The sequence below is a fragment of the Sinocyclocheilus grahami genome, unplaced genomic scaffold (genome assembly GCF_001515645.1).
Source record: "Sinocyclocheilus grahami isolate Dianchi unplaced genomic scaffold, SAMN03320097.WGS_v1.1 scaffold1133.1, whole genome shotgun sequence".
Lineage (NCBI taxonomy): Eukaryota > Metazoa > Chordata > Actinopteri > Cypriniformes > Cyprinidae > Sinocyclocheilus > Sinocyclocheilus grahami.
In genome coordinates, this window is record NW_015506312.1 from 192,417 (window position 1) to 216,841 (window position 24,425).

Consider the following 24,425-nt stretch of genomic DNA (forward strand, 5'->3'; position numbering starts at 1 on the left):
CTTCCAAAAGAGGACACAACTAGAAATCAGTGGTTAAGTTGTATTTACAACACTGTTCCAGAACACTTCAACCCAAAAATGCAGATGTGTGCAGCACATTTTATGGAGGACTGTTTCCTGATCCTGGAAGAGTAGCCTACAATGCCGGCTGTGCTCAAAGGCTGTTTTAAAAGACTTCTATAAAGTGGGGCAATCTTTGCGCATATCGCCACCTACTGTGCTATTGTGCAATCAGGATTTTCGGCATTCGGCCAATCACAATGCACTGGATAGCTGGCCAATCAGACCGATGAGCTTTGTAAAAATCCATGTGTTTCAGAAAGGCAGGGCATAGAGGAGAAACAATAATATACAGTATGTGGAAAATAATGTGTTTTTTAAACCTTAAACCGCATAAACACATTGCATTACACCAAATACACAACATAATGTTCTTTTTAGCAGCATCATATGACCCCTTTAATGTAATGGATTATGTTACTAATTTTTGTCATGCAATTTGGAATCAGTAACGGATTACTTGTAAGTAATCTACCCAGCAAAGAGCACATATTGCGAGAGACTGTGCTTTACTAGTCAATGGGTTATTTCTGGAGAAACATACAAGCGTTTAAATACATATGATACTTAATTTTTAGATGATCCCTTTTGTTCGACGCGCCCCCTGCTGCCAGACAATAAAATAACACATTTAAATAAAATTAAATATAACAATAAAATAAAATAAGTGTGGTTTGAAGTATTACAGCAGATTCGCTTGCGACATTGTTTTAACATAATTTACGTTCGTTTTATCTTTCGTCAAAGACGCAACACGGCATGTGAATAAAATGTAAAAGTTAAACTCTAAATTTTAAAATCAGAAACACAGAGTTATTAGTCATGTTTGTTGGTTTGCGGAACAGAAGTGAAATCAGCTGACCGATGTAATGGATTACGTTACTAATTTTTGTCATGCAATTTGGAATCAGTAACGGATTACTTGTAAGTAATCTACCCAGCAAAGAGCACATATTGCGAGAGACTGTGCTTTACTAGTCAATGGGTTATTTCTGGAGAAACATACAAGCGTTTAAATACATATGATACTTAATTTTTAGATGATCCCTTTTGTTCGACGCGCCCCCTGCTGCCAGACAATAAAATAACACATTTAAATAAAATTAAATATAACAATAAAATAAAATAAGTGTGGTTTGAAGTATTACAGCAGATTCGCTTGCGACATTGTTTTAACATAATTTACGTTCGTTTTATCTTTCGTCAAAGACGCAACACGGCATGTGAATAAAATGTAAAAGTTAAACTCTAAATTTTAAAATCAGAAACACAGAGTTATTAGTCATGTTTGTTGGTTTGCGGAACAGAAGTGAAATCAGCTGACCGACGCGACGCTCTCTGGAGGAGCGCCGTTTCAAATCATAGCATGTCCGCTTATCTGTCCGCTTCTGAGCTGGTTCAGATATGGACTTTATGAGGTCTATATAGCAGGTGTACATCGCTTAACTGTGCTTACTGTAAGTACAAATCTGTCGTTTCACGTAGCACTACATTAGCATACAGCACTGTTGTTGTTGTTGTTGTTGTTGTTGTTGTGACAGCACTGACTGCCGAAGGCTAAAGAACATATCACTGGTTATTTATGAAATTATTGCTATTTGTGAGTTTACTCTTTACGGGTTATTGTCGTGATCGATCCAAACATACATGTAAGTTATTATACAGTATTCAGTGGCTCTTACCTGGTTATGCTTGGTCACAGTAAGCTTTCATTTGTTAACGTTACTTAACAATATTAGTTTACATGAGCTATCAATGAACAGTACTTCTAAACCCTTTGTTAATATTAGTGTGAATTGCAATATGTACTAATATATATTTTTTAAAGCAAACATTGTTATAAGTCAATACATTAATTGAATGAACTAACATGAACAAACATTTTACTAGCATTTACAAATATTAATAAATGTTTTAAGAAATATGTACTGTTGGGTCATGCTAGCTAATACATGTTAACAAAATGGGACCTTATTTATTGCACAATGTTACAATGCTTAGTAAAACAACTTTGCATGTCCAGCATGTCCGTCAGTGTCCTTTCTGAAATCTTAAGCTGCTCAAACAGTTACAAACTAAGAAATGTAGTTTTACGTTGTTGATTAAGGCTTCTATTTAGAGCATGTTTTTTTTATGCAACCTGTTTATTAAATCTGCACCAATAACAAGTGTACTGCATGCTCATGAAAGGCTTTTCTTTTCCATTGATCTGTATTTCTATTGATTTGACTTTTGCATACCAGGACATTAAGTAGTCAATGGGAAATGTGTTCAAGGCAAAGCAGTGGCCACTCCAAAGTCAAACATTGATTTTAGATGTGACTACTGAATAGAGCTGCTTTGCATTATCATTCATGCGCACACAACTAGCAAAATAATCCAGCTTTCTTTTTTAAACTTATAACATTCACAGCTTCAGGTTATAATTCTATTGTGTGATGGGGGAATCAAGCCAAGTCTTTTTGTTGTTGTGTTTTAATGTCAGTTAGCTTTAACTGTTCAGTGGCTGAATATTTAGTTCCGCAATTATGTGGTTTGGAATAGTTGTGATATCTTTAGTCAGTGTCCTTTCTGAAATCTTAAGCTGCTCAAACAGTTACAAACTAAGAAATGTAGTTTTACGTTGTTGATTAAGGCTTCTATTTAGAGCATGTTTTTTTTTTATGCAACCTGTTTATTAAATCTGCACCAATAACAAGTGTACTGCATGCTCATGAAAGGCTTTTCTTTTCCATTGATCTGTATTTCTATTGATTTGACTTTTGCATACCAGGACATTAAGTAGTCAATGGGAAATGTGTTCAAGGCAAAGCAGTGGCCACTCCAAAGTCAAACATTGATTTTAGATGTGACTACTGAATAGAGCTGCTTTGCATTATCATTCATGCGCACACAACTAGCAAAATAATCCAGCTTTCTTTTTTAAACTTATAACATTCACAGCTTCAGGTTATAATTCTATTGTGTGATGGGGGAATCAAGCCAAGTCTTTTTGTTGTTGTGTTTTAATGTCAGTTAGCTTTAACTGTTCAGTGGCTGAATATTTAGTTCCGCAATTATGTGGTTTGGAATAGTTGTGATATCTTTCTGACTCGTACAGCTGGTGTATTTCACCCTCATGTGAGCACCCTGTCTTCAGCACTATAGAGCATAGTAGTGTTTTACAGCTGACATAAAAAGCATATTGGACAAAACATTAATAATTCATAATCGTTTTCTCTACATGCGTAATAATACAGATGGTGGCTGTGAATGGTGCAGTAGTTAATTTGAGCTGCTCTGTGAAATTCTCACAGCTATGTATTAAAGTGTCAGATATAACTAATGTTGACTGCATTGACATATTTGAAATCCTCATATTGTTTTTAGCCCCAAGAGATGATACCGAATATAATGACGCAGAAAGGGCACGTTGTGCGTCATTGGTGTGTTCTGGGAGGGCTATTAAATCTGTCCATTTGTCTGCGATCACAGAGCCTGTAGATGCAGCGTCTCCGCAGGGAAGCTTTTGATCAGTGAAGCTCTCAGTGGCGAATTACACCCCACCAAAGCAAGCATGGCCTCTGATATCAACCATCAGGATGGTAAACCAATTTCCTTTTCATTATGTGACACTGATTGCGACCTTTATTTTCTGTGGCTAAGCTTAAAATAAATAAATACATCAATAAAACTGGTAAAAGACAATGCCATAAATAAATTAACAAACAACATACAGTAACGTTTGAAGATTCTTTTTGAAAGACATTGATCAAAAATTATTAAAAAGGATCATGGTTTCCACAAAAATATTTGTTCAGCTGCAAATCCGTATATTAGAATGATTTCTATATGTATGATTGAGAGATTATTATTTGAATTTGTTTTTATTTTTACTGTTTCTCTTTTCATTTTAAAATTCGAATTTTTTGTAATTTTTGTATTTTGTATTTTGTATTTTTTTTATGTGTCTATGTAGTTAACGATAACAACCCTGCACTGAAGTCTGGAGTAATGATGCTTAAAATTCAGCTTTGTCATCACAGGAATAAATTACATTTTACAATATATTAAAATGGAAATCAGTTATTTGAAATTGTAACAATATTTCACAATATTACTGTTTTTACTCAATTTTTGATCAAATAAATGCAGCTTTGAAGAACACAAGACTTTTTTCATAAATGTTTGAAGGGTAGCGTATGTGTTTTTTGTTCATTGTTTGTTCAAGATTATGTGAAAGCTATATTTGTGTGTTGATCCTAGGCCCAGACTTTTCTAGAAGAGATGAGAGCCCTGCTGAAGATGAGCCCATCCATTCACCCGGTTCCCCACGACAGACAGAATATGAACGAATCGGAGGAAGAACAGGATCCTCGTAAGCACTGTGATCACCTTTTAAAACGTTCATGTTCATAGACCTGTTTTTAATTTTGTGTTAATATGTTTTTTGTTTAGGTTTTTTCAGACCTTAATTCATTTACTTAAAGGAAATATTGGTACGGGACTCCTCGGCTTGCCTCTGGCTGTCAAGAATGCAGGACTCGTGGTAGGACAGAAAATTTAATTTGGAGATAAACGCTCATGGTGTTATATTTTTAAATGTTCTGGTCTTGTGTTCTGGTTGCCTTTAATAAAAGCACATCATTGCTTTAAAATGTGTATAGTTGCACGTACGCTGCTCTTTGAGATTTTATCCTGTTGTTGTATGATTGTGGCAGCTGTAGTACATACTTATCTGAACATGATCTACTTATGTCAATATCATGTCAGCCTTTCATTTTCGTTTCTCTCACGTTTCTTGTAAATCTTGTGATTTTTAAAGGGGTTATATGATATTGCTAAAAAGAACATTATTTTGTGTATTTGGTGTAATGAAATGTGTTTTTGCGGTTTGAGGTAAAAAAAACACATTATTGTCTACATACTGTATATTATTGTTTCTCCTCTATGCCCCGCCTTTCTGAAACGCGTATATTTTTACAAAGCTCATCGGTCTGAAAAGCGAGGTGTGCTCTGATTGGCCAGCTATCCAGTGCGTTGTGATTGTCTGAATACCTCAAGCGTGTGACGGAAATGTTACGCCCCTCACCATACTGTCATGCAGTGTCCGGCTGGAGCGATGAGACAAAAACATTAAAACCCATTATAAACGAGGCATTTGTTGCATCCAGTGGGGACATAATTATGGATTATAATGACTTATACTGTCTTTTTACGCGTTGCGTTGCATCGCGCCGCGTAAACATAAAACCATGTCTGCATTTGTGACCGGAGAAATGACAAACAACAAGTGCTACTCTACACTGCCCAAAAAACTTGCTTTAAATAAGTAGTTTCGCTTTCACAACGAAGCACACAGCGTCTTCACGACATGGCGGCGGCGGCAGCAACAATACTACAGCGAGAATAAAAGTTACGCCTTCTTTCTTTGTGTGAACATTTGGGCGGTGTTATGCAGATCTTCCCACATAGTGACGTAGACATGTGGGGGCGTGTTAGAACAAGCCATTTTAGGTAGGCGTGGTTAACTTTTAACTTTTATATTTTAAGAATATCTCTGGATTTGAGACTTTAGTCTTTGCAGCTTTACATATCTTCTTTATGCACCAAGAGCTTGTAACACTCCAAAGAGAAAGGAAAAATTGAAATCGCATCATATGACCCCTTTAAAAACTTGCACACCTAGGACACATTTTGGTTTTTGAAGAGAGAATGCAGTTGTCTGATACAGTTGTCAGGTGATGTAAAGCTCACAGGAGCAGCACATACAGTACATGCATTCATTAATAAAAAGAGAGAAGCTACAGTCAGGGTGCAGAATTAACACTCGCCAAGAACAAGTAATAATTGTTGTGTAAATAAAAATGCTGGCTTGTTGCAGTTTAAGGAAACAAAAAAGGTTAAGTATAACTTTCATTTTTAATTTTAAATAATTGAATATTTCATTATCTCTTCCCAAGATTTTGCTGTTCAAAAGCTTAGTGTTTTTTTTGCTCACCAAGGCTGCATTTGCTTAATCAAAAATACAGTAAATCAGTAATAATATGAAAATATTATTACTATTTAAAATGTATTTTATTCCTGTGATGCAAAGTTGAATTTTCAGCATCATTACTCCAGTCTTCAGCGTCACAGGATCCTTCAGAAATCATTCTAATATGCTGATTTGTTACTCGAGAAACTTTTATTATTATTATCAATGTTGAAAACAGTGTTGTGTTGTGGAAACCATGATACTTTTTTTCCGGAAATCTTTGATGAATAGAAAGTTCAAAAGAACAGCATTTATTTGAAATAGACATATTTAGTGTCATTATAAATGTTTTTATTGTAACTTCAGCTCAAATGAATGTGTCCTCCTTGCTGGATAATGTATTAATTTCTTAGAAAATATCTTACTGACCCCAAACTTTTGAACAGAAGTCAATTTTAAAAAATGTTCTTCCCATTTTATGCACCAAATCAAATCATGACTCTAGTCACATGGAAGAGTAATCGCATACACTTTCTCAACAATCTGCTTTATTTGGGGCCTCTAACAATCTATCAGTTTCCACAAAAATATGAAGCAGCACAACTGTTTTCAACTTTGATAATAATCAGAAATGTTTCTTGAGCAGCAAATCAGCATATTAGAATGATTTCTGAAGATCATGTGACACTGAAGTCTGGCGTAATGATGCTGAAAATTCAGCTTTGATCACAGGAATAAATTATAAATGAGATAATTAGATCAGTTGAAATCAGTAGAAGAGCCATGACCAACGGTGTTAACATGTTGAGTGCCATGTTAAAGCACTCTATTTCAGACTGTTCCTGGTGGGCTGTGTTTGAAAATCATGTTCTTTAAAATACGTTACTCCAATTAATTAAAGTTGTGGTTGATTAGACATGCTTCATCAATGGTTTGATGCTCTCTGTCTCTTCTCATTCTGCAGGTGGGGCCTTTAAGTCTTCTGGCTATGGGTATCGTGGCTGTTCATTGCATGAACCTCCTCGTGAAATGTGCACATCATTTAAGTGCAAAGTAAGAATAAACAGCTTGAATGTTTTTAGAAATGTTGTCCCTCATGTTTTTGACACGTGTTTTTGATACCTAACATCTGTTTTATTTATTTATTTTTATTCTGTCATGGTGAATTTTAGTGTAATTTCCTTTATCATTTGCATTAGGCCTACATAGTTTTAGTGAGATGTTTATTCATCTCTGTCTGTCTGTCTGCCTGCCTTTCTTTCTATCTATCTATCTATCTATCTATCTATCTATCTATCGATCTAGCTAGCTATCTATCTATCTATCGATCTAGCTAGCTATCTATCTATCTATCGATCTAGCTAGCTATCTATCTATCTATCGATCTAGCTAGCTATCTATCTATCTATCGATCTAGCTAGCTATCTATCTATCTATCGATCTAGCTAGCTATCTATCTATCTATCGATCTAGCTAGCTATCTATCTATCTATCGATCTAGCTAGCTATCTATCTATCTATCGATCTAGCTAGCTATCTATCTATCTATCGATCTAGCTAGCTATCTATCTATCTATCGATCTAGCTAGCTATCTATCTATCTATCGATCTAGCTAGCTATCTATCTATCTATCGATCTAGCTAGCTATCTATCTATCTATCGATCTAGCTAGCTATCTATCTATCTATCGATCTAGCTAGCTATCTATCTATCTATCGATCTAGCTAGCTATCTATCTATCTATCGATCTAGCTAGCTATCTATCTATCTATCGATCTAGCTAGCTATCTATCTATCTATCGATCTAGCTAGCTATCTATCTATCTATCGATCTAGCTAGCTATCTATCTATCTATCGATCTAGCTAGCTATCTATCTATCTATCGATCTAGCTAGCTATCTATCTATCTATCGATCTAGCTAGCTATCTATCTATCTATCGATCTAGCTAGCTATCTATCTATCTATCGATCTAGCTAGCTATCTATCTATCTATCGATCTAGCTAGCTATCTATCTATCTATCGATCTAGCTAGCTATCTATCTATCTATCGATCTAGCTAGCTATCTATCTATCTATCGATCTAGCTAGCTATCTATCTATCTATCGATCTAGCTAGCTATCTATCTATCTATCGATCTAGCTAGCTATCTATCTATCTATCGATCTAGCTAGCTATCTATCTATCTATCGATCTAGCTAGCTATCTATCTATCTATCGATCTAGCTAGCTATCTATCTATCTATCGATCTAGCTAGCTATCTATCTATCTATCGATCTAGCTAGCTATCTATCTATCTATCGATCTAGCTAGCTATCTATCTATCTATCGATCTAGCTAGCTATCTATCTATCTATCGATCTAGCTAGCTATCTATCTATCTATCGATCTAGCTAGCTATCTATCTATCTATCGATCTAGCTAGCTATCTATCTATCTATCGATCTAGCTAGCTATCTATCTATCTATCGATCTAGCTAGCTATCTATCTATCTATCGATCTAGCTAGCTATCTATCTATCTATCGATCTAGCTAGCTATCTATCTATCTATCGATCTAGCTAGCTATCTATCTATCTATCGATCTAGCTAGCTATCTATCTATCTATCGATCTAGCTAGCTATCTATCTATCTATCGATCTAGCTAGCTATCTATCTATCTATCGATCTAGCTAGCTATCTATCTATCTATCGATCTAGCTAGCTATCTATCTATCTATCGATCTAGCTAGCTATCTATCTATCTATCGATCTAGCTAGCTATCTATCTATCTATCGATCTAGCTAGCTATCTATCTATCTATCGATCTAGCTAGCTATCTATCTATCTATCGATCTAGCTAGCTATCTATCTATCTATCGATCTAGCTAGCTATCTATCTATCTATCGATCTAGCTAGCTATCTATCTATCTATCGATCTAGCTAGCTATCTATCTATCTATCGATCTAGCTAGCTATCTATCTATCTATCGATCTAGCTAGCTATCTATCTATCTATCGATCTAGCTAGCTATCTATCTATCTATCGATCTAGCTAGCTATCTATCTATCTATCGATCTATCTATCTATCTGTCTGTCTGTCTGTCTGTCTGTCTGTCTGTCTGTCCATTCATCTATTTATTTATTTATTCACCAATGGTCTAGTAATTAAATTTATGTGTTTGATTATTTAGGAACATTTTTAAGTTGGTAAGAATAAATTCTTGTGTTTCTGTCATGCACACAAAAGGTTTATTTATTTATTTTTTAATAAATAAAATATTCTCTATTAAGGATGGGCAAGCCCTTTCTTTCCTATGGAGACGCAGTGGAGTATGGCATGGAGAATGTGTCGTGGCTGAGCAGACACTCTTTGTGGGGAAGGTACAGTAACTGAATGTCTGTGTTTCACTGCTTACAGGGCAGTTTTTAAATTCAGCAGTATGTTAAAGTTGACTTTCTCCTTGTGCTGTTCTCACCACATTCTTTAACCCTTTGTCACCTGATCTCTGTGCAGCATCACTGTTTCACATCTTGCACATGATAGCACACATACATCACCTATGCATCTGTTAATCTGAAGATCTTATTATAAGAGCATTTGCTCATCTGTGATATGAAATGTTCCTTGTCTGATGTTAAAAGCTCATTAGATAATATTATATATTACATGAAACTGCTCTTTTTAAGATGTTTATCAGATGTTTATACGCCATGATTATAGCACAGTTTGGGGTAAAAAAATGTTTTCTTGTTTTTGAATTAAGTCTCTTATGCTCACCAAAGCTGAATTTATTTCATCAAAAATACAATAAAAATGAGAGTATTGTGAAATATTATTGCAATTAAAAAAATATATAAATGAAATTTATTTTTGTAATGACAAAGCTGAATTATCAGTCTTCAGTGTCACATGATCCTCCAGAAATCATTCTAATATGCTTATTTGCTGCTCAAGAAACAATTCTAATTATTATCAATATTATCAATTTTTGTTTAAACTGTTATTTGATGAATAGAAAGTTCAAAAGAACAGCATTTATGCAAAACATTGATGTCTAAATGGCTGGATTTGTGACATTTAGATTATTGTGAAATTACAAAAATAGTAGTTTGACCTGTACCTGAACGTTGATTTGTGTTTGTTTTTATATTTTTTGGCTTTCAGGCGTGTGGTGAATATGTTCCTCAACATAACGCAGCTGGGCTTCTGCTGCGTTTACTTTGTGTTCCTCAGCGACAATGTCAAACAGGTAAGAGAGCTTTAAATACAGAAGAAGAGACATTTTTCAGATTTCAGTAAAGGTTTTTCACACATTCATATAATACTCTTCAGAATCACACAAAGCATAATGTCCTTTATTTTCATTTTTAAAAATAAGAATCCAGAGAAAACGGTAGTGTTCGTGTAGGCCAACTGGTAGAACATGATACTATTTGCTAGATTTAATTCACAGTGAACTTGTAAACTTTAAAAACAATATATGTTCCTTTTAGATAAAAGCTTTTGTAAATGCAACAGAAATACTGTGAGCAAATTTCTTTACTCACCACAAGAGGGCAGCATTGTGCTTCAGTTCTCTTGATTAAATAACCTCCCAAGTTTGCTTCCCCCAACAAAAAGATGTTCTTACTTTCTATAATTTGAAAGTTCTTTTAATTTAAAGTTCTCTGTCAGGTTGTTAAAGGAGCATTGTTACTGTCATCAAAGAATCTTTCCATTTGCTTGCATATTGTAGGTGGTTGAGACGGCAAACGGGACGACCATGAACTGTCACAACAACGAAACCGCAGTGATTGTCCCCAGCTACGACTCTCGCCTCTACATGCTCTTCTTCCTGCCCTTTATGATCGTGTTGGTGTTTATCCGCAACCTCAAGTACTTGGCTCCTCTGTCGTTTGTAGCAAACATTTCCATGTGTATCAGCCTGATCCTCATTTACTACCACTGTCTGACGGTAAGACACATTAAACACACAACACACAACACACACTTAATATGGTGAAAGTGTTTCAGTGTATGGCCTGAATTTCTTACAAGTTACGTTTCATATATTGTATCATTCTTTATAGTGATTAGTGTCACGTATGATACTGTAGCCTAGTGCTGGGCGGTATACCGGTTCATACCGAATACCGGTGTTTATATTTGTTATGATATTAATTTTTTTAATACCGCAATACCGGTGTATGTCGCTTAAACAACGTTCGGAACGTGACACTCTTTGAAAGGGGTCCCTTTTCACTGCTGCACTGTGGTGAGGGAACAGCTGTATGTGTTACTAAACGTGAAAGTTCAGAAACTGAAGCTGTAGAACTAATAGAACGTGATGACACAGAAGAACTCATCCACAATATCCACATTGACCACCACAAATATCCACCGCCCCCTGCTATCAGCTCCCGCGTCTCTCACACACACACACGAGCGCGACTTTAGCACTAGATTTAGCAACTTTCAGACCCTTTTAGCGGCTTTTTTCCATAGAATATTCATACTGACAAACCTAGCGACTTTTTTTGGATAAACCTTAGCTATGGTTCAGTTTGAAGACTTCGCCAGTGCTGTCCCGTGAACGCGAGGCCTGACTTTCCCGGAGAAGTGTCACCTCTCTCGGCGTCTGTTCTGTGCAGTGAGTGGCAGAGAAGCAGCGCATTCAGTTGTGCGTACCACAGCCGACTCGTCAATAAATGAGTACAAAACAGTGTTTCCTAGCACCTGTAGCTTACTGATTGTTTGGAATTATAAACATGAGCGTAGTTCATCTGTTAATATCACATGCACTTTTTTTTGTTTGTTGTTTTTTTTAGATTGTTACTCAGATGCAGGCAGTGCGCTGCATGAGACAAAAAAGTCATACAGCCAAAACAATATGGCTATGATTATGTCTAGTCATCAGCTATATTTTTATCCTGTTGTTTTATGTTCAAGACTTTTTAATGCAGGGTACACTTTAAATCCATAACGGTCAGTAGCCTAAGCTAAAAAAAAATAAATAAAATAACTGCACTGACAACGGAAATTACAAGGTAGCAGCCTAAATATTTGGGTGGTGTAATATTATAATACAGTGTCATTAATAAATATATTAAGATAACCCATGCTATTTAAATGACTAAAATAGCCTATAGACAATAATGAGCAATAATAGCCTAATTCACCACACTGCATAGGATGATGCGATGACAAATTCAAACGCTCAGCTTCACCTAAATATTTATTAATTTGTTTAGGTATATCATTTATAATTTGAATACGAGAACAACACCATTAAACTTTGGGTAATCAAAAAATGGTTTTATTCATTACAGCATATAGATCTGATTTTGTTATTTTTTTCAGGAAACGGCCAGACTAGAATAGCAACACAGTAGCGAACAATAAACGATATGGCAAGATAAAAATGAAATGATTAAACCAAAGTTTTTGGTTTTTGAACGTGAAACTAAAACATGTAAATTTGATATCTGGATCACTGTCAGATGAGCCGTCAGATGCTGAGCCGACCCAGGACGCATAAATTACCATCAGACTCTCCATCACTCATGGCATTTAATGTTTCTAATACCTACCTTCCAGAAATCGCGACTTTATTTATGAAACTGATGACAGCTAAATCAGTGAGTGAAAGGCGTTGCCTAGAAATGTACAATGTTAAAACATAAGCGGTAAGAAAATGACAGCACCAAAATACATGCATTATATAGCGGGTAAATTTGACCCGCTTGCGCTTATAGGTATAAATGCCCCGTTTTTTGATCTGGTTTTATCTAAATAATTTTTAACAACATTGGATTGTAGATTACATAATTATATATATATATATAAATATAACACTATATATGCATTAGATAACAAAATATTAAACACATTTTTGTTTATTTTGAACGCATATATAGCACAGATACACTTTTCAAACAGAATGTTTAAAAAGGTTTGAAATAGATACTTTGCTCCAAGCAATCCTCAGGAACAAGACCTCTGCCCGGGCTGCTGATTGAGTCTCAGATGTTATGGATGAAGAGTTAAGTTTCAATGACAGGTTTCAGGGTTGTTTTTTAGCTTTAAATGCTTTTATCAGACCCTCCGCCTGTAGTCAGCAGTGCAGCTACTGAGAAACAAGCAAGAAGGTTACAGAATTTTTCAGTGAGGAAAGAAAATGTGTCTTGGTGGAAACAGCAAGGGGAAGCTGGCTCGAGATTGCAAATTGGTTTGTTGTTTGGAAAACATTTTTTGTAAAGAGTCAAGGGTTTCAAAAATGCTTACAGAGCTGCCAAAGTACATAAAATGTTTCCTCGAAATGCATCAGAATGTCATACAATCACTGTAAATGTATGCTGTGAATTGTATTCATGATTTCATTTGTATAACATTTGTGCTCCAAAAATTATTTAAAAATCTGATTCATGCAATGTGTCCGAAAAGTCTGAGACTTTGTAAATATAACATTTCTATTATATAATCATTTTTATCACAAAATTTGACAGATGTAAATAAAAAATATTTACAATGTGTAATTAATACGAAATATTTAATATAATGACTGTTTAACTATACCTATTACCTATAACTATTAATTATAACTATTATTAAGTTTGGGGTCAGTAAGATTTAATTTTTTTGTAAGAAATTACAACTTTTAAGGATGCATTAAATTTATCAAATGACAATAAAGACTTTGCATAATTTTATAAATATTTCTATTTCAAATAAATGCTGTTTTATTCATCAAGTTTCTATTCATCAATCAATCCTGAAAAAAAAAAGTTTCATGGTTTACAGAAGAATATGAAAGCACACAATTGTTTTCAACATTGATAATAATTGATAATAAATTAAAATGTTTCTTGAGCAGCAAATCAGCATATTCAAATGATTTCTGAAGGAACGTGACACTGAAGACTGGCGTAATGCTGAAAATTCAGCATTGCATCATAGGAATAAATTATATTTTCAAATATATTCAAATAGAAAACAGTTGTTTTAAACAACAATAATATTTCACAATTTGTACTGTAATTTTGATCAAGTAAATGCAACAGAAAAAAGAGAAAACGTTAAATAGAAGCATTTTCATCGTCTCAGGCTTTGGAGTTCACTATATATTCATGCAACCTTTTTTTTTTTTTTATATATTCTAAGAAAATGACAGCACCAAAATACATGCATTATATAGCGGGTAAATTTGACCCGCTTGCGCTTATAGGTATAAATGCCCCGTTTTTTGATCTGGTTTTATCTAAATAATTTTTAACAACATTGGATTGTAGATTACATAATTTTAGTAAAAGTCAATGACTGGGAGACGTTCTTTCTTAAGTCTCCCAGTCTTAAAAGTCTAAAAGTCTTATTATTGACTTTTAATAAATAATAAAATCTTTTAAAATAATAAAAATCTTTTATGTGCATTTGAAAAACAGCCACGGGTAAAATTTACCCCGTGGCGTTTCTAGTGTTAAGCCACACTATATGTGACCCTGGACCACAAAACCAGTCATTTTTAGTCATTTCTGAATAAATAAGCTTTCCATTGATGTATGGTTTGTTAGGATAGGACAACATTTGACCGAGATACAACTATTTGAAAATCTGGAATCTGAGGGTGCAAAAAAATCTAAATATTGAGAAAATCATCTTTAAAGTTGTCCAAATGAAGTTCTTAGCAATGCATATTACTAATCAAAAATTAATTAATAACAAAAAAGTTTTTAGTAGGGTAAGTGATAAAAGTGCACAATAATAAACACTGTAATAATATTTATAGTGTATATATATATATAAAAAATTTTTTTTATGCCAAATCTATTCACAGCCTAGCTTTTCAATATTTAAAAACAAAAAAAAAAACGTTTTTTTTTTATGTTTATTTGTTTCTAAGTTGATTTCAGATTCTCAGTTTTAGGCTTTTTCACTTCAGGCGAATACAAAGAAAGCATTTTGAACAGGTCACTGAGCCCAGGTGACAAAAAAGCTGTAAAAGCTGTAAAATACTAAGGAACTGGGAACAGACCCAAATACACCCATTGACATCACTGTTTCCTGCTGACAAACTCCGGTGCAAAGGAGAAGCTGTGGACTCTATGCAAAATTGCAGAAGTGTCAGTCTTGTGTTGCTATTACAGTTTAGTGATTGATGTGTCACTCCAGAGACAAATGCTCTTTCAGAATCAGAATCAGAAAGAGCTTTATTGCCAGGTATGTTTACACATACAAGGAATTAGTTTTGGTCACAGAAGCTTCCACAGCACAAACAGAATGACACTGACAATACAAGACACAGATGATAAAAATAATAAAAATAGGATAAGCAAATAGAAAGAAATAATATACAGAAAAAAAAAATACACAATATACAAAGTAGGCAATAGATGGTATTTGTGTGTACAGGTGTGTTATGTACAAATGCAAGGAAATGTAAAAAGAGGTACACTGCCGTTCAAAAGTTTGGAATCAGTAAGAGTTGTGATGTTTTTTAAAGAAGTCTCTTCTGCTCATCAAGGCTGCATTTATTTGATCAAAAATACAGAAAAAAACAGTACTCTTGCCAAATGTTATTACAATATAAAATAATGGTTTCTATTTTAATATCCTATAGAAATATAATTTATTTCTGTGATGCAAAGCTGAATTTCCATCAGCCATTACTCCAGTATAAAGTGTCACATGATCCTTCAGAAATCATTCTAATATGCTGATTTATTATTAGAATTATCAATGTTGGCAACAGTTGTGCTGCCAAATATTTTTTTGGGAAACTGTGATACTTTTTCAGGATTCTTTGATGAATAAAAAGTTAAAAAGACAGCATTTATTCAAAATATAAATCTTTTCTAACAATATAAATCTTTGCTATCACTTCTTATCAATTTAACACATCCTTGCTGAATAAAAGTTTTAATTTCTTTCAAAAAAAGAAAGAATAAAAATTTACTGACCCCACACTTTTGAACTGTAGTGTATATTGTTAGAAAAGATTCATATTTTAAATAAATGCTCTTCTTTTTAACTTTTTCTTCATCAAAGAATCCTGAAAAAAAGTATCGCAGGTTCCAAAAAAAATATTAAGCAGCACAACAGTTTCTAGCACTGATAATAAGTCAGCATATTAGAATGATTTCTGAAGGATCATGTGACACTGAAGACTGGAGTAATGACGTGGACAATTCAGCTTTGCATCACTGGAATAAATTAGATTTTAATGTATATTAAAATAGAAAAACGTTATTTTACATTATAATAATATTTCACAATATTAAATTTTTTCCTGTATTTTTGATCAAATAAATGCAGCCTTGATGAGCATAAGAAACCCCTGTAAAAAAAAATTTGTTCTGATCCCAAACTTTTGACCGGTAGTGTATGTGTGTTAAATAAATCAATGTATAGATAGTGTTGTGTATTACACGTTTATTCCCAAGTTAACTGTTCATGAGATGGATTGCCTGAGGGAAGAAATTGTTCTTATGCCTGGCCGTTCTGGTGCTCAGTTCTCTGTAGCGCCAACCAGATGGCAACATTTCAAAGAGGAAGTGTGCTGGATGTGAGGGGTCCAGAATGATTCTGACAGCTCTTTTGCTCCCTCTGGATGAGTGCAGTTCTTGGAGAGTGGGGAGGGTTGTACCAGTGATTCGCTCAGCAGTCCGGACTCTCCGCTTCAGTCTTCTTAGGTCTGATTTGGTAGCTGAGCTGAACCAGACAGTTATAGAAGTGCAGAGGACAGATTTAGTGACTGCAGATTAGAGCTCAAAATTTGATTAGTTCAAATTACTCACGATTCGGTTTGTATCACAGTTAAGTCACCGTTTCGGTACGGTTATTGCTATGTTTAGGGAAAAAAGGACTATACTGTCAAAGAAAAATAAGAACAAATAATCTAACTACAAGCAACACCACAAATAAATACAATAGAGCAAAGATACAAATAAAATGAAAGTTTTTTTTAGGTAGGTCTAACATTAGTTTTTAGGTACAGAAATTGAAGTAATCAAAAGTAAAATAACATTGCATATTTGACTGTATATATGAAAGATTAATCCTTATTAAAGTTACAATCAAGATCCTATCAAGAGCATGCAGTGAGTGATTTCCTTGTCTTTTGTTGTTTGATTAACATTTAAAAACTTTAAGACAATGCACGGATCCAGTACACTGATACTGTACGTTCTGCTGACTGTGTCTGCTAGGATACTTGCCAAGACAGGCATGTTATAATTTTTGTGTGAATTTGTCCGTTCAAGCACAAGACTCTATATTTGCACGCTCTCTGAGACACGAGTTTGGCGCTTCAGATGAGCACACAGACACATCTTCCCACTGTATGCGCGACTACTCATTTGCATCTGGCTCTTGATTGTTTAAACTGGCAAGGCTTAATGAGTTTAGTTTAAACACAGATAGCAATGTGTGCTGTTCAGGTCTCACCTGTGCACATGTGCTATCAACACCCGGGGGATGACGGCATAACTGACTGAAGTCCACTATCATCTCCACTGTTTTGAGCGTGTTCGGCTCCAGGTTGTTTTCACTGCACCAGACAGCCAGCTCTTTAACCTGCCACAGGTCTCTAATCATTTAGCCCTGTAATTTTGGTTTTCTTTGGGATGAGGATGATAGTGGAGCGTTTGAAGCAGGCAGGGACTTCGCACAGCTCCAGTGATCTGTTGAAGATCTGTGTGAAGATGGGGGCCAGCTGGTCAGCACAGGTTTTCAGACAGGCTGGTGTAACACCGTCTGGGCCTGGTGCTTTCCTTCTCTTCTGTTTCCGGAAGACCTGACACACATTTTTTCGCAGACCTGAAGTGCAGGAGGGGGGAGAGGGGGGTTGCTGGAGGTGTTAATCGATCCATGGAGAGAAGGTCAGAATGGGTGTGAGGTATGAGACAGGGTTTTTCAAATCTGCAATAAAACTCATTCAAATCGTCGGCCAGTTGTTGATTCTCTACAGTGATGGGGTATGGTGTCTTGTGCTTTGCGATGTCTTTCGGTCCTTTCCATACTGATGCAGGGCCATTGGCAGAAAACTGGTTTTCCAGCTTTTTGGAGTAGCTTCTCTTAGCCACGCTGATCTCCTTTGTCAGTGTGTTTTTGGCCTGTTTATACAAGATTCTGACCCCACTCCTTTTGCTGTGTACCATGGCTTGTCACTAGCTGTGTTTCCATTACCCTTCAAATTGCGCAAATTAAAATTGCGAATTGAAAATACGGCTAATGGAAACGCGTCAATTTCGAAAAAATTCCCATATATCGCAATAAAGTTTTTACGCTCGCATAGGAATATTTCGCAAAATTGCATTGGAAACGTTTTATTTGCATTTAAAGGTCACATGGCATACGTAAAAATTCATATGATCATTCCTCAATGTAATATAACCTCCAAGAAACACTTTATATGTGGCTGCTCTCAAGTATAAGGCCTGCCATTCCCTGCCATTAATTCTTAGACTATTTACACTGCACACGTCTGCGGCGCGTTACGGCTCCAAAACGGCCACCGGAGCAGATCGCGGCCACTCTAGTCAACGCTTGTGTTACCATTCGCGCCACGGCACGTCCCAGAAGCTGCTCTCCGCGCTGCTTCTGTCAAGATACATGCATACGCCTCCTTCGATTAAATATAATGGCTAGTGTAGCCAAAATCCATTGCCATGACTTATCGCGAGAGGAAAAAATTAAGTTTTAGTCGCATAACATCGGTTAATGGAAACGCCGTCATTTCGCCATACTTTTTTTTACCGACATTTATAAAATATCGCCAAAGTTTTGCACAAATCTGTAATGGAAACGTGCCTATTGTTGTATGTTAAATAAGTCCTGGTACGAATATACATATCCTCACTGAAACAGATGTATGATGTTACAGTTTCTGTGAATTCATCCATATTGGTGGCAGCAGCTTCAAAAACACTCCAGTCAGTCCAGTCGAAGCAGGCTTGAAAGACCAGGGGCCAGTTGCATAAACATAGCCACTATGTTAAGACTGTGTCTAGTTTCATCAACTAATAGCTAGCCAAGAGGTAATCAGACTTACTTTTTGGATTCAAATTAGACCATTCTCCCTTTTTATAACTGACTTTAAAATGTTATGACCAGTCTTAAAGAATACAAATTTGATGATTCACTTTTTAAGACTAGTCTAAGCAGTTTATATTCTGTGATCAGTTCGATATCAGTGGTTGCAGAAAAAAAAAAAACGTGTCTAATGTCTGTCTGTTCTATAGGTTATATCAGGCCGTGAAGCTGCTTTACTCTTTTGGGATCTACATCACGTATGCGCTGCAGTTCTACGTGTCAGCAGAGATCCTGATCCCACCAGCGGTGGCGTGCTGCGGTCCCAGATGGGCATTGATGGTGGACCTCAGCATCCGCGTGGCTCTCGTAGGCCTCACATGTAAGTCGTGCTGCAACAAAACACCTTAAAACAACCAAAAACCTCTTCACTCCAGCAGTCTTTCAGCTAAAACCATCAGCCGTTGAGCCGCTTGCGTCAAAAGTCAGGAGCGTTTTCAATGGCTCATTTGCTTCTGCACGTGTGGAATTGTGGCTCAAGATTGTTCAGCCACTTCACAGAACATTTGTCATTGTTAGAAGTCTATTTTTACCTTTTGTCACTTTTTCTGAAATAAGCCGGACCTTGAACACAACTGCTAAGGTTTTCCGCATGTGACTCAGCCGTGCGATAGATGTTCAGATGGGGTGCTGGAAATAAGGTTTGTGTTTTGGTTGCACGAAGTAGGTGGGTCGCATAGTGTGGTTGGATAGTGAACATGAATGTGTGCCTCTTTATCTGTAAATGAAGGAAATCATGCCTTCTCTTTTTAAAAATTGTCATGAATGGCACATGTGCTCAACCAGATCACTCTACTTACAGCACAACAGCCTTTTCCTAGGCGTTTAAATATATTTTTAGAAATATCAAAGGTTAGTCCTTTGTTTTTAGTGGTTGTATTGATTTCCCTTCAAAGTGAGGTTGTTAAACCCCGTTTGAGACATGAGCAGCAGCTGATAGTGTTTTCTTCACTAGGAGGCAGTCTTGAGCACTCCTTCATCTTGTTAACACAGATCCCACTTACATGAGCAGCCTATTAATCTTAATATACTTTACTTAATCTCAGGTGTCACATGAGGAACAAACATGTAGATTACATACTAATGCATGTTACTGCTAGGATTAATTTTCATAATTCATCATTTACCCAATATTTCTTTACACCACTTTTCTGTCTTAAAGTTTTGAGTAAAACTTCTGTCAAGAACATATAATAATATATTTAAAAAATATGAAAACATGCACAAATCATTTAGATGGTAGAATTATATTCATATGATTCTCATACTCACCAAGGCTGCATTTGTTTGATTTAAATTATAGTAAAAACAGTAATACTGTGACATATTGTTGCAATTTAAAACAACGGTTTTCTATTTTTAGAAATAGGTTTTAAAATATAACTTATTACTGTCAAGGCTAAGCTGAATTATATAGAATATAAAAATAAAAAAGGTATTTTTTCCTCACAATTCTGAGTTTGTCTCACAACTCTCACAATTAATTATTTTTTTCTCAGAATTTTGAGATGTAAACTCTATCTTTATGTATATCTCAGCCACTTCACAGAACATTTGTCATTGTTAGAAGTCTATTTTTACCTTTTGTCACTTTTTCTGAAATAAGCCGGACCTTGAACACAACTGCTAAGGTTTTCCGCATGTGACTCAGCCGTGCGATAGATGTTCAGATGGGGTGCTGGAAATAAGGTTTGTGTTTTGGTTGCACGAAGTAGGTGGGTCGCATAGTGTGGTTGGATAGTGAACATGAATGTGTGCCTCTTTATCTGTAAATGAAGGAAATCATGCCTTCTCTTTTTAAAAATTGTCGTGAATGGCACATGTGCTCAACCAGATCACTCTACTTACAGCACAACAGCCTTTTCCTAGGCGTTTAAATATATTTTTAGAAATATCAAAGGTTAGTCCTTTGTTTTTAGTGGTTGTATTGATTTCCCTTCAAACGTGAGGTTGTTAAACCCCGTTTGAGACATGAGCAGCAGCTGATAGTGTTTTCTTCACTAGGAGGCAGTCTTGAGCACTCCTTCATCTTGTTAACACAGATCCCACTTACATGAGCAGCCTATTAATCTTAATATACTTTACTTAATCTCAGGTGTCACATGAGGAACAAACATGTAGATTACATACTAATGCATGTTACTGCTAGGATTAATTTTCATAATTCATCATTTACCCAATATTTCTTTACACCACTTTTCTGTCTTAAAGTTTTGAGTAAAACTTCTGTCAAGAACATATAATAATATATTTAAAAAATATGAAAACATGCACAAATCATTTAGATGGTAGAATTATATTCATATGATTCTCATACTCACCAAGGCTGCATTTGTTTGATTTAAATTATAGTAAAAACAGTAATACTGTGACATATTGTTGCAATTTAAAACAACGGTTTTCTATTTTTAGAAATAGGTTTTAAAATATAACTTATTACTGTCAAGGCTAAGCTGAATTATATAGAATATAAAAATAAAAAAGGTATTTTTTCCTCACAATTCTGAGTTTGTCTCACAACTCTCACAATTAATTATTTTTTTCTCAGAATTTTGAGATGTAAACTCTATCTTTATGTATATCTCACAATTCTAACTTTTTTTGTCAAAATTCTGAGAAAATATGTCAGATTTGCAACAAAAAAAATCCGAATTCTGAGATAAAAGTCTCCATTACCTTTTTTTTTTTGTGTGTGTGTGGCAAAAATAGAATAGAATTTCTCCGGTCTTTCGCATCACTGTAATCATGGTAAAACCCAAAGTTTTGAACAAAAGTGCAATTTTTACATATTTTATTTATTATTTTGTTCGATTTTTGGGGTAAAATATGACCCAAACGTGTTCTTGACAGGTTTCGGGAAATTTACTTTTGTACTTCTATTATCTGATAATGTGTAGCATGCCTGGCAAAATATTTGTTAATGGTTTGAAAAGCACTGTATGAAGAACTAGAGAAATCAATATGCTCCTAGTGTTTCTGTGTTGTTGCTTGTGTCAATCTAGTAGCTTTGAACTGGTTTAAGCAGAAACATTAAAGCAGTATTCGCAGGGACCATTTCAGCGGTCATGTTAATGGATTTCAAGCGTGGAGGGAAAATTGTCAGCATTGTGGTGTTGGCATGGAGTCGGATGTGCAGCTGCGAGATTATATTTGGTTATTAGTTAAATTGAGCATTGTAAACATTGTTTTTTTGCAATCTCCCGTGTGATACTGTCACTGGCGACATGGGCAGCAGGGGCCTTTCGAGTTAAAATCGCCCAAGGCATTGTGCTTGATGTTTTTATTTGGCTTTTTGAGAATAGAAGTGAATGAAAATGTCATGTGATGCATTAGCTGTGATGTGATGTGAAATGTAATGCATGTTTATCTCCTGAATGTTTTTTTCATACATGACCCAGTGTGAACACGTGTGATATTAGTGGATATTACTAAAGGACAATAACATAAATCCCACACCTTGAACAACTTGAGGGTGAGTAAATGATGACCGAATTTTCATTTTTGGGTAAGTTTGTGTGCAGCTCTTTTTCCTTATTATCAGTTACTGGGTGTAAGGCTTGATTGTGGGTTGGTCAGCTTTCTGAATATTAATCACACTGATTCACACGGGATGAGTCTCTGAGGTGAAGATGCCATCAAAGCACCTTCACAGTTCATCACACTTTATGTCGGGCAGTTACAAATGGGCATGTCCAGGAGTGCCTAATCAAAGCTTGTGCCGACCGCAATCTGTTGTCATTTCCTCAGAATGATACTTTGACAGAGTGCTGGACGCTCCTCTAATCATTTAGTTCAGACGGTCTTCAGCTACCAGTCATTTTTAGCCATTCTTCACGCCCTCCATTTGAATGTCACTGACTTCGGGTCAAAATTGTGCATACAATTTGTATTTGTATAGTATAATTGTCATTGTGATTTTATTTATTTTGTTTTTAAAAGCGAATTATATAAAAAATTTAGTACCATTCAAAAGTTTGTTGTCAGTATGATTTAAAATAATTTTTTTTTAGAAAGAATACTTATATTCAGCAAGGATGCATTCAATTGATCAAAAGTGACATTTATAATCTTACAAAAGATTAATCTAAGAATCCCAGTAGCCCCTTACTGCAGAACACAAGATCCAGGGGGCGTGGTTGGATCCACATCTAGGGAGTGGAGATTGGTAGGTTTAGGGGTGGAAATGGATCGGTTTAGGGGTGGAAATGAGTGGGTTTAGGGATCAGGGGGTGGAGACGGGTAGGTTTAGGTATATGTAAGATGGGATGAGTTGGATCGGGATCCAACCATGCCCCCTGGATCTTGTGTTCTGCAGTGAGGACCATCTCAAGAATCCTAAAAAATGTATCACAGTTTCCACAAAAATAACTGTTTGCAATGGTGATAATAATCAGAAATGTTTCTTGAGCAGCATATTATGATTTCTGAAAGATCATGTGACATTGAAGACTGGAGTAATGATGCTGAAAATACTTTCTTAAATCTTTCTGCCTCCACCTAAGCTCCGCCCACAGAAAAACGTCACAATGTTACTAACAGAAAAAGGGTCTATACATTGACACAATTATTAGTATGCACATTTTGTCTTGTTTTAAGGATGTTTACATAATTTTACTGGAAAAAAGGATAAAAATCCTGAAATTAAATAACAAAATAATTGTTATATTTTTGTGTGTGTAATATGTGCCGTATCTTAAAGGTCCCATATTGTCAAAACTGAAATTTCCTGGCTTTTTTCATGATAACTGAGGTCTAGGGGCTATTTAACTACCATATAAGTTTCAAAACAGTCGGTCCACAGTAAAATTCATACAGCCTGCATAAAGTAGCTGTGATTTTTCACGAACCGTTGTGACTTCCGTAAAAAGTTGACATCAGAACTACACAGTCACCGCCTTAAGTCACCACCCCGAGCACCGCCCACCGTCCCACTCTCCTTTTGCCAACCCCCCAGACAACATTGTTTAACCACAGCTGTCGTCGGTTTTTTTGTCTGGCAGTGGCAGCAGATATGCAATCAAATTTCAAATTTCAGGCTGTATTACGTCGATTCTGGCACCCAACATCACAATAAGATGATATTTTAAGATCCTTATGTAGCTGAATCTGCGCTGGTTTGAATGGGCCACCTCCAGTTTCCCCTTTGTTTTGCTGCTACCAGCTAGCGCTGTGACGTCGGCTGACCCTAGTTACCTGTGGTTGGCCTGGCCATGCGTCACTCAGAAAACAACAGGCCAATCAGTAGAGAGGCTCATGAATATTAATTAGACAGGCCAAAATCAACCTGTTCTCAGCAGAGCTCCTGAGAAAGGAGCTGTAAAAAATATATTGAGATGGTTTTTGGTACTTATACCGC

The 24,425-nt window shown here is 35.7% G+C and overlaps 1 protein-coding gene across 1 annotated transcript in view; it reads left to right on the forward strand.

Moving 5' to 3' along the window:
• The first annotated feature begins 1,404 nt into the window (after positions 1-1,404).
• Positions 1,405-24,425, forward strand: part of LOC107567198 (proton-coupled amino acid transporter 1-like) — a 48,609-nt gene continuing 25,588 nt past the window's right edge. Inside the window, exons 1-10 of the mRNA XM_016252840.1 lie at positions 1,405-1,517; positions 3,535-3,644; positions 4,306-4,417; positions 4,498-4,588; positions 6,981-7,069; positions 9,298-9,387; positions 10,172-10,256; positions 10,743-10,961; positions 16,423-16,544; positions 19,222-19,391. Coding sequence (XP_016108326.1) covers positions 3,617-3,644; positions 4,306-4,417; positions 4,498-4,588; positions 6,981-7,069; positions 9,298-9,387; positions 10,172-10,256; positions 10,743-10,961; positions 16,423-16,544; positions 19,222-19,391 — 1,006 coding nt within the window. The 5' untranslated portion in view covers positions 1,405-1,517; positions 3,535-3,616. The remainder of the gene's footprint in view (positions 1,518-3,534; positions 3,645-4,305; positions 4,418-4,497; positions 4,589-6,980; positions 7,070-9,297; positions 9,388-10,171; positions 10,257-10,742; positions 10,962-16,422; positions 16,545-19,221; positions 19,392-24,425) is intronic.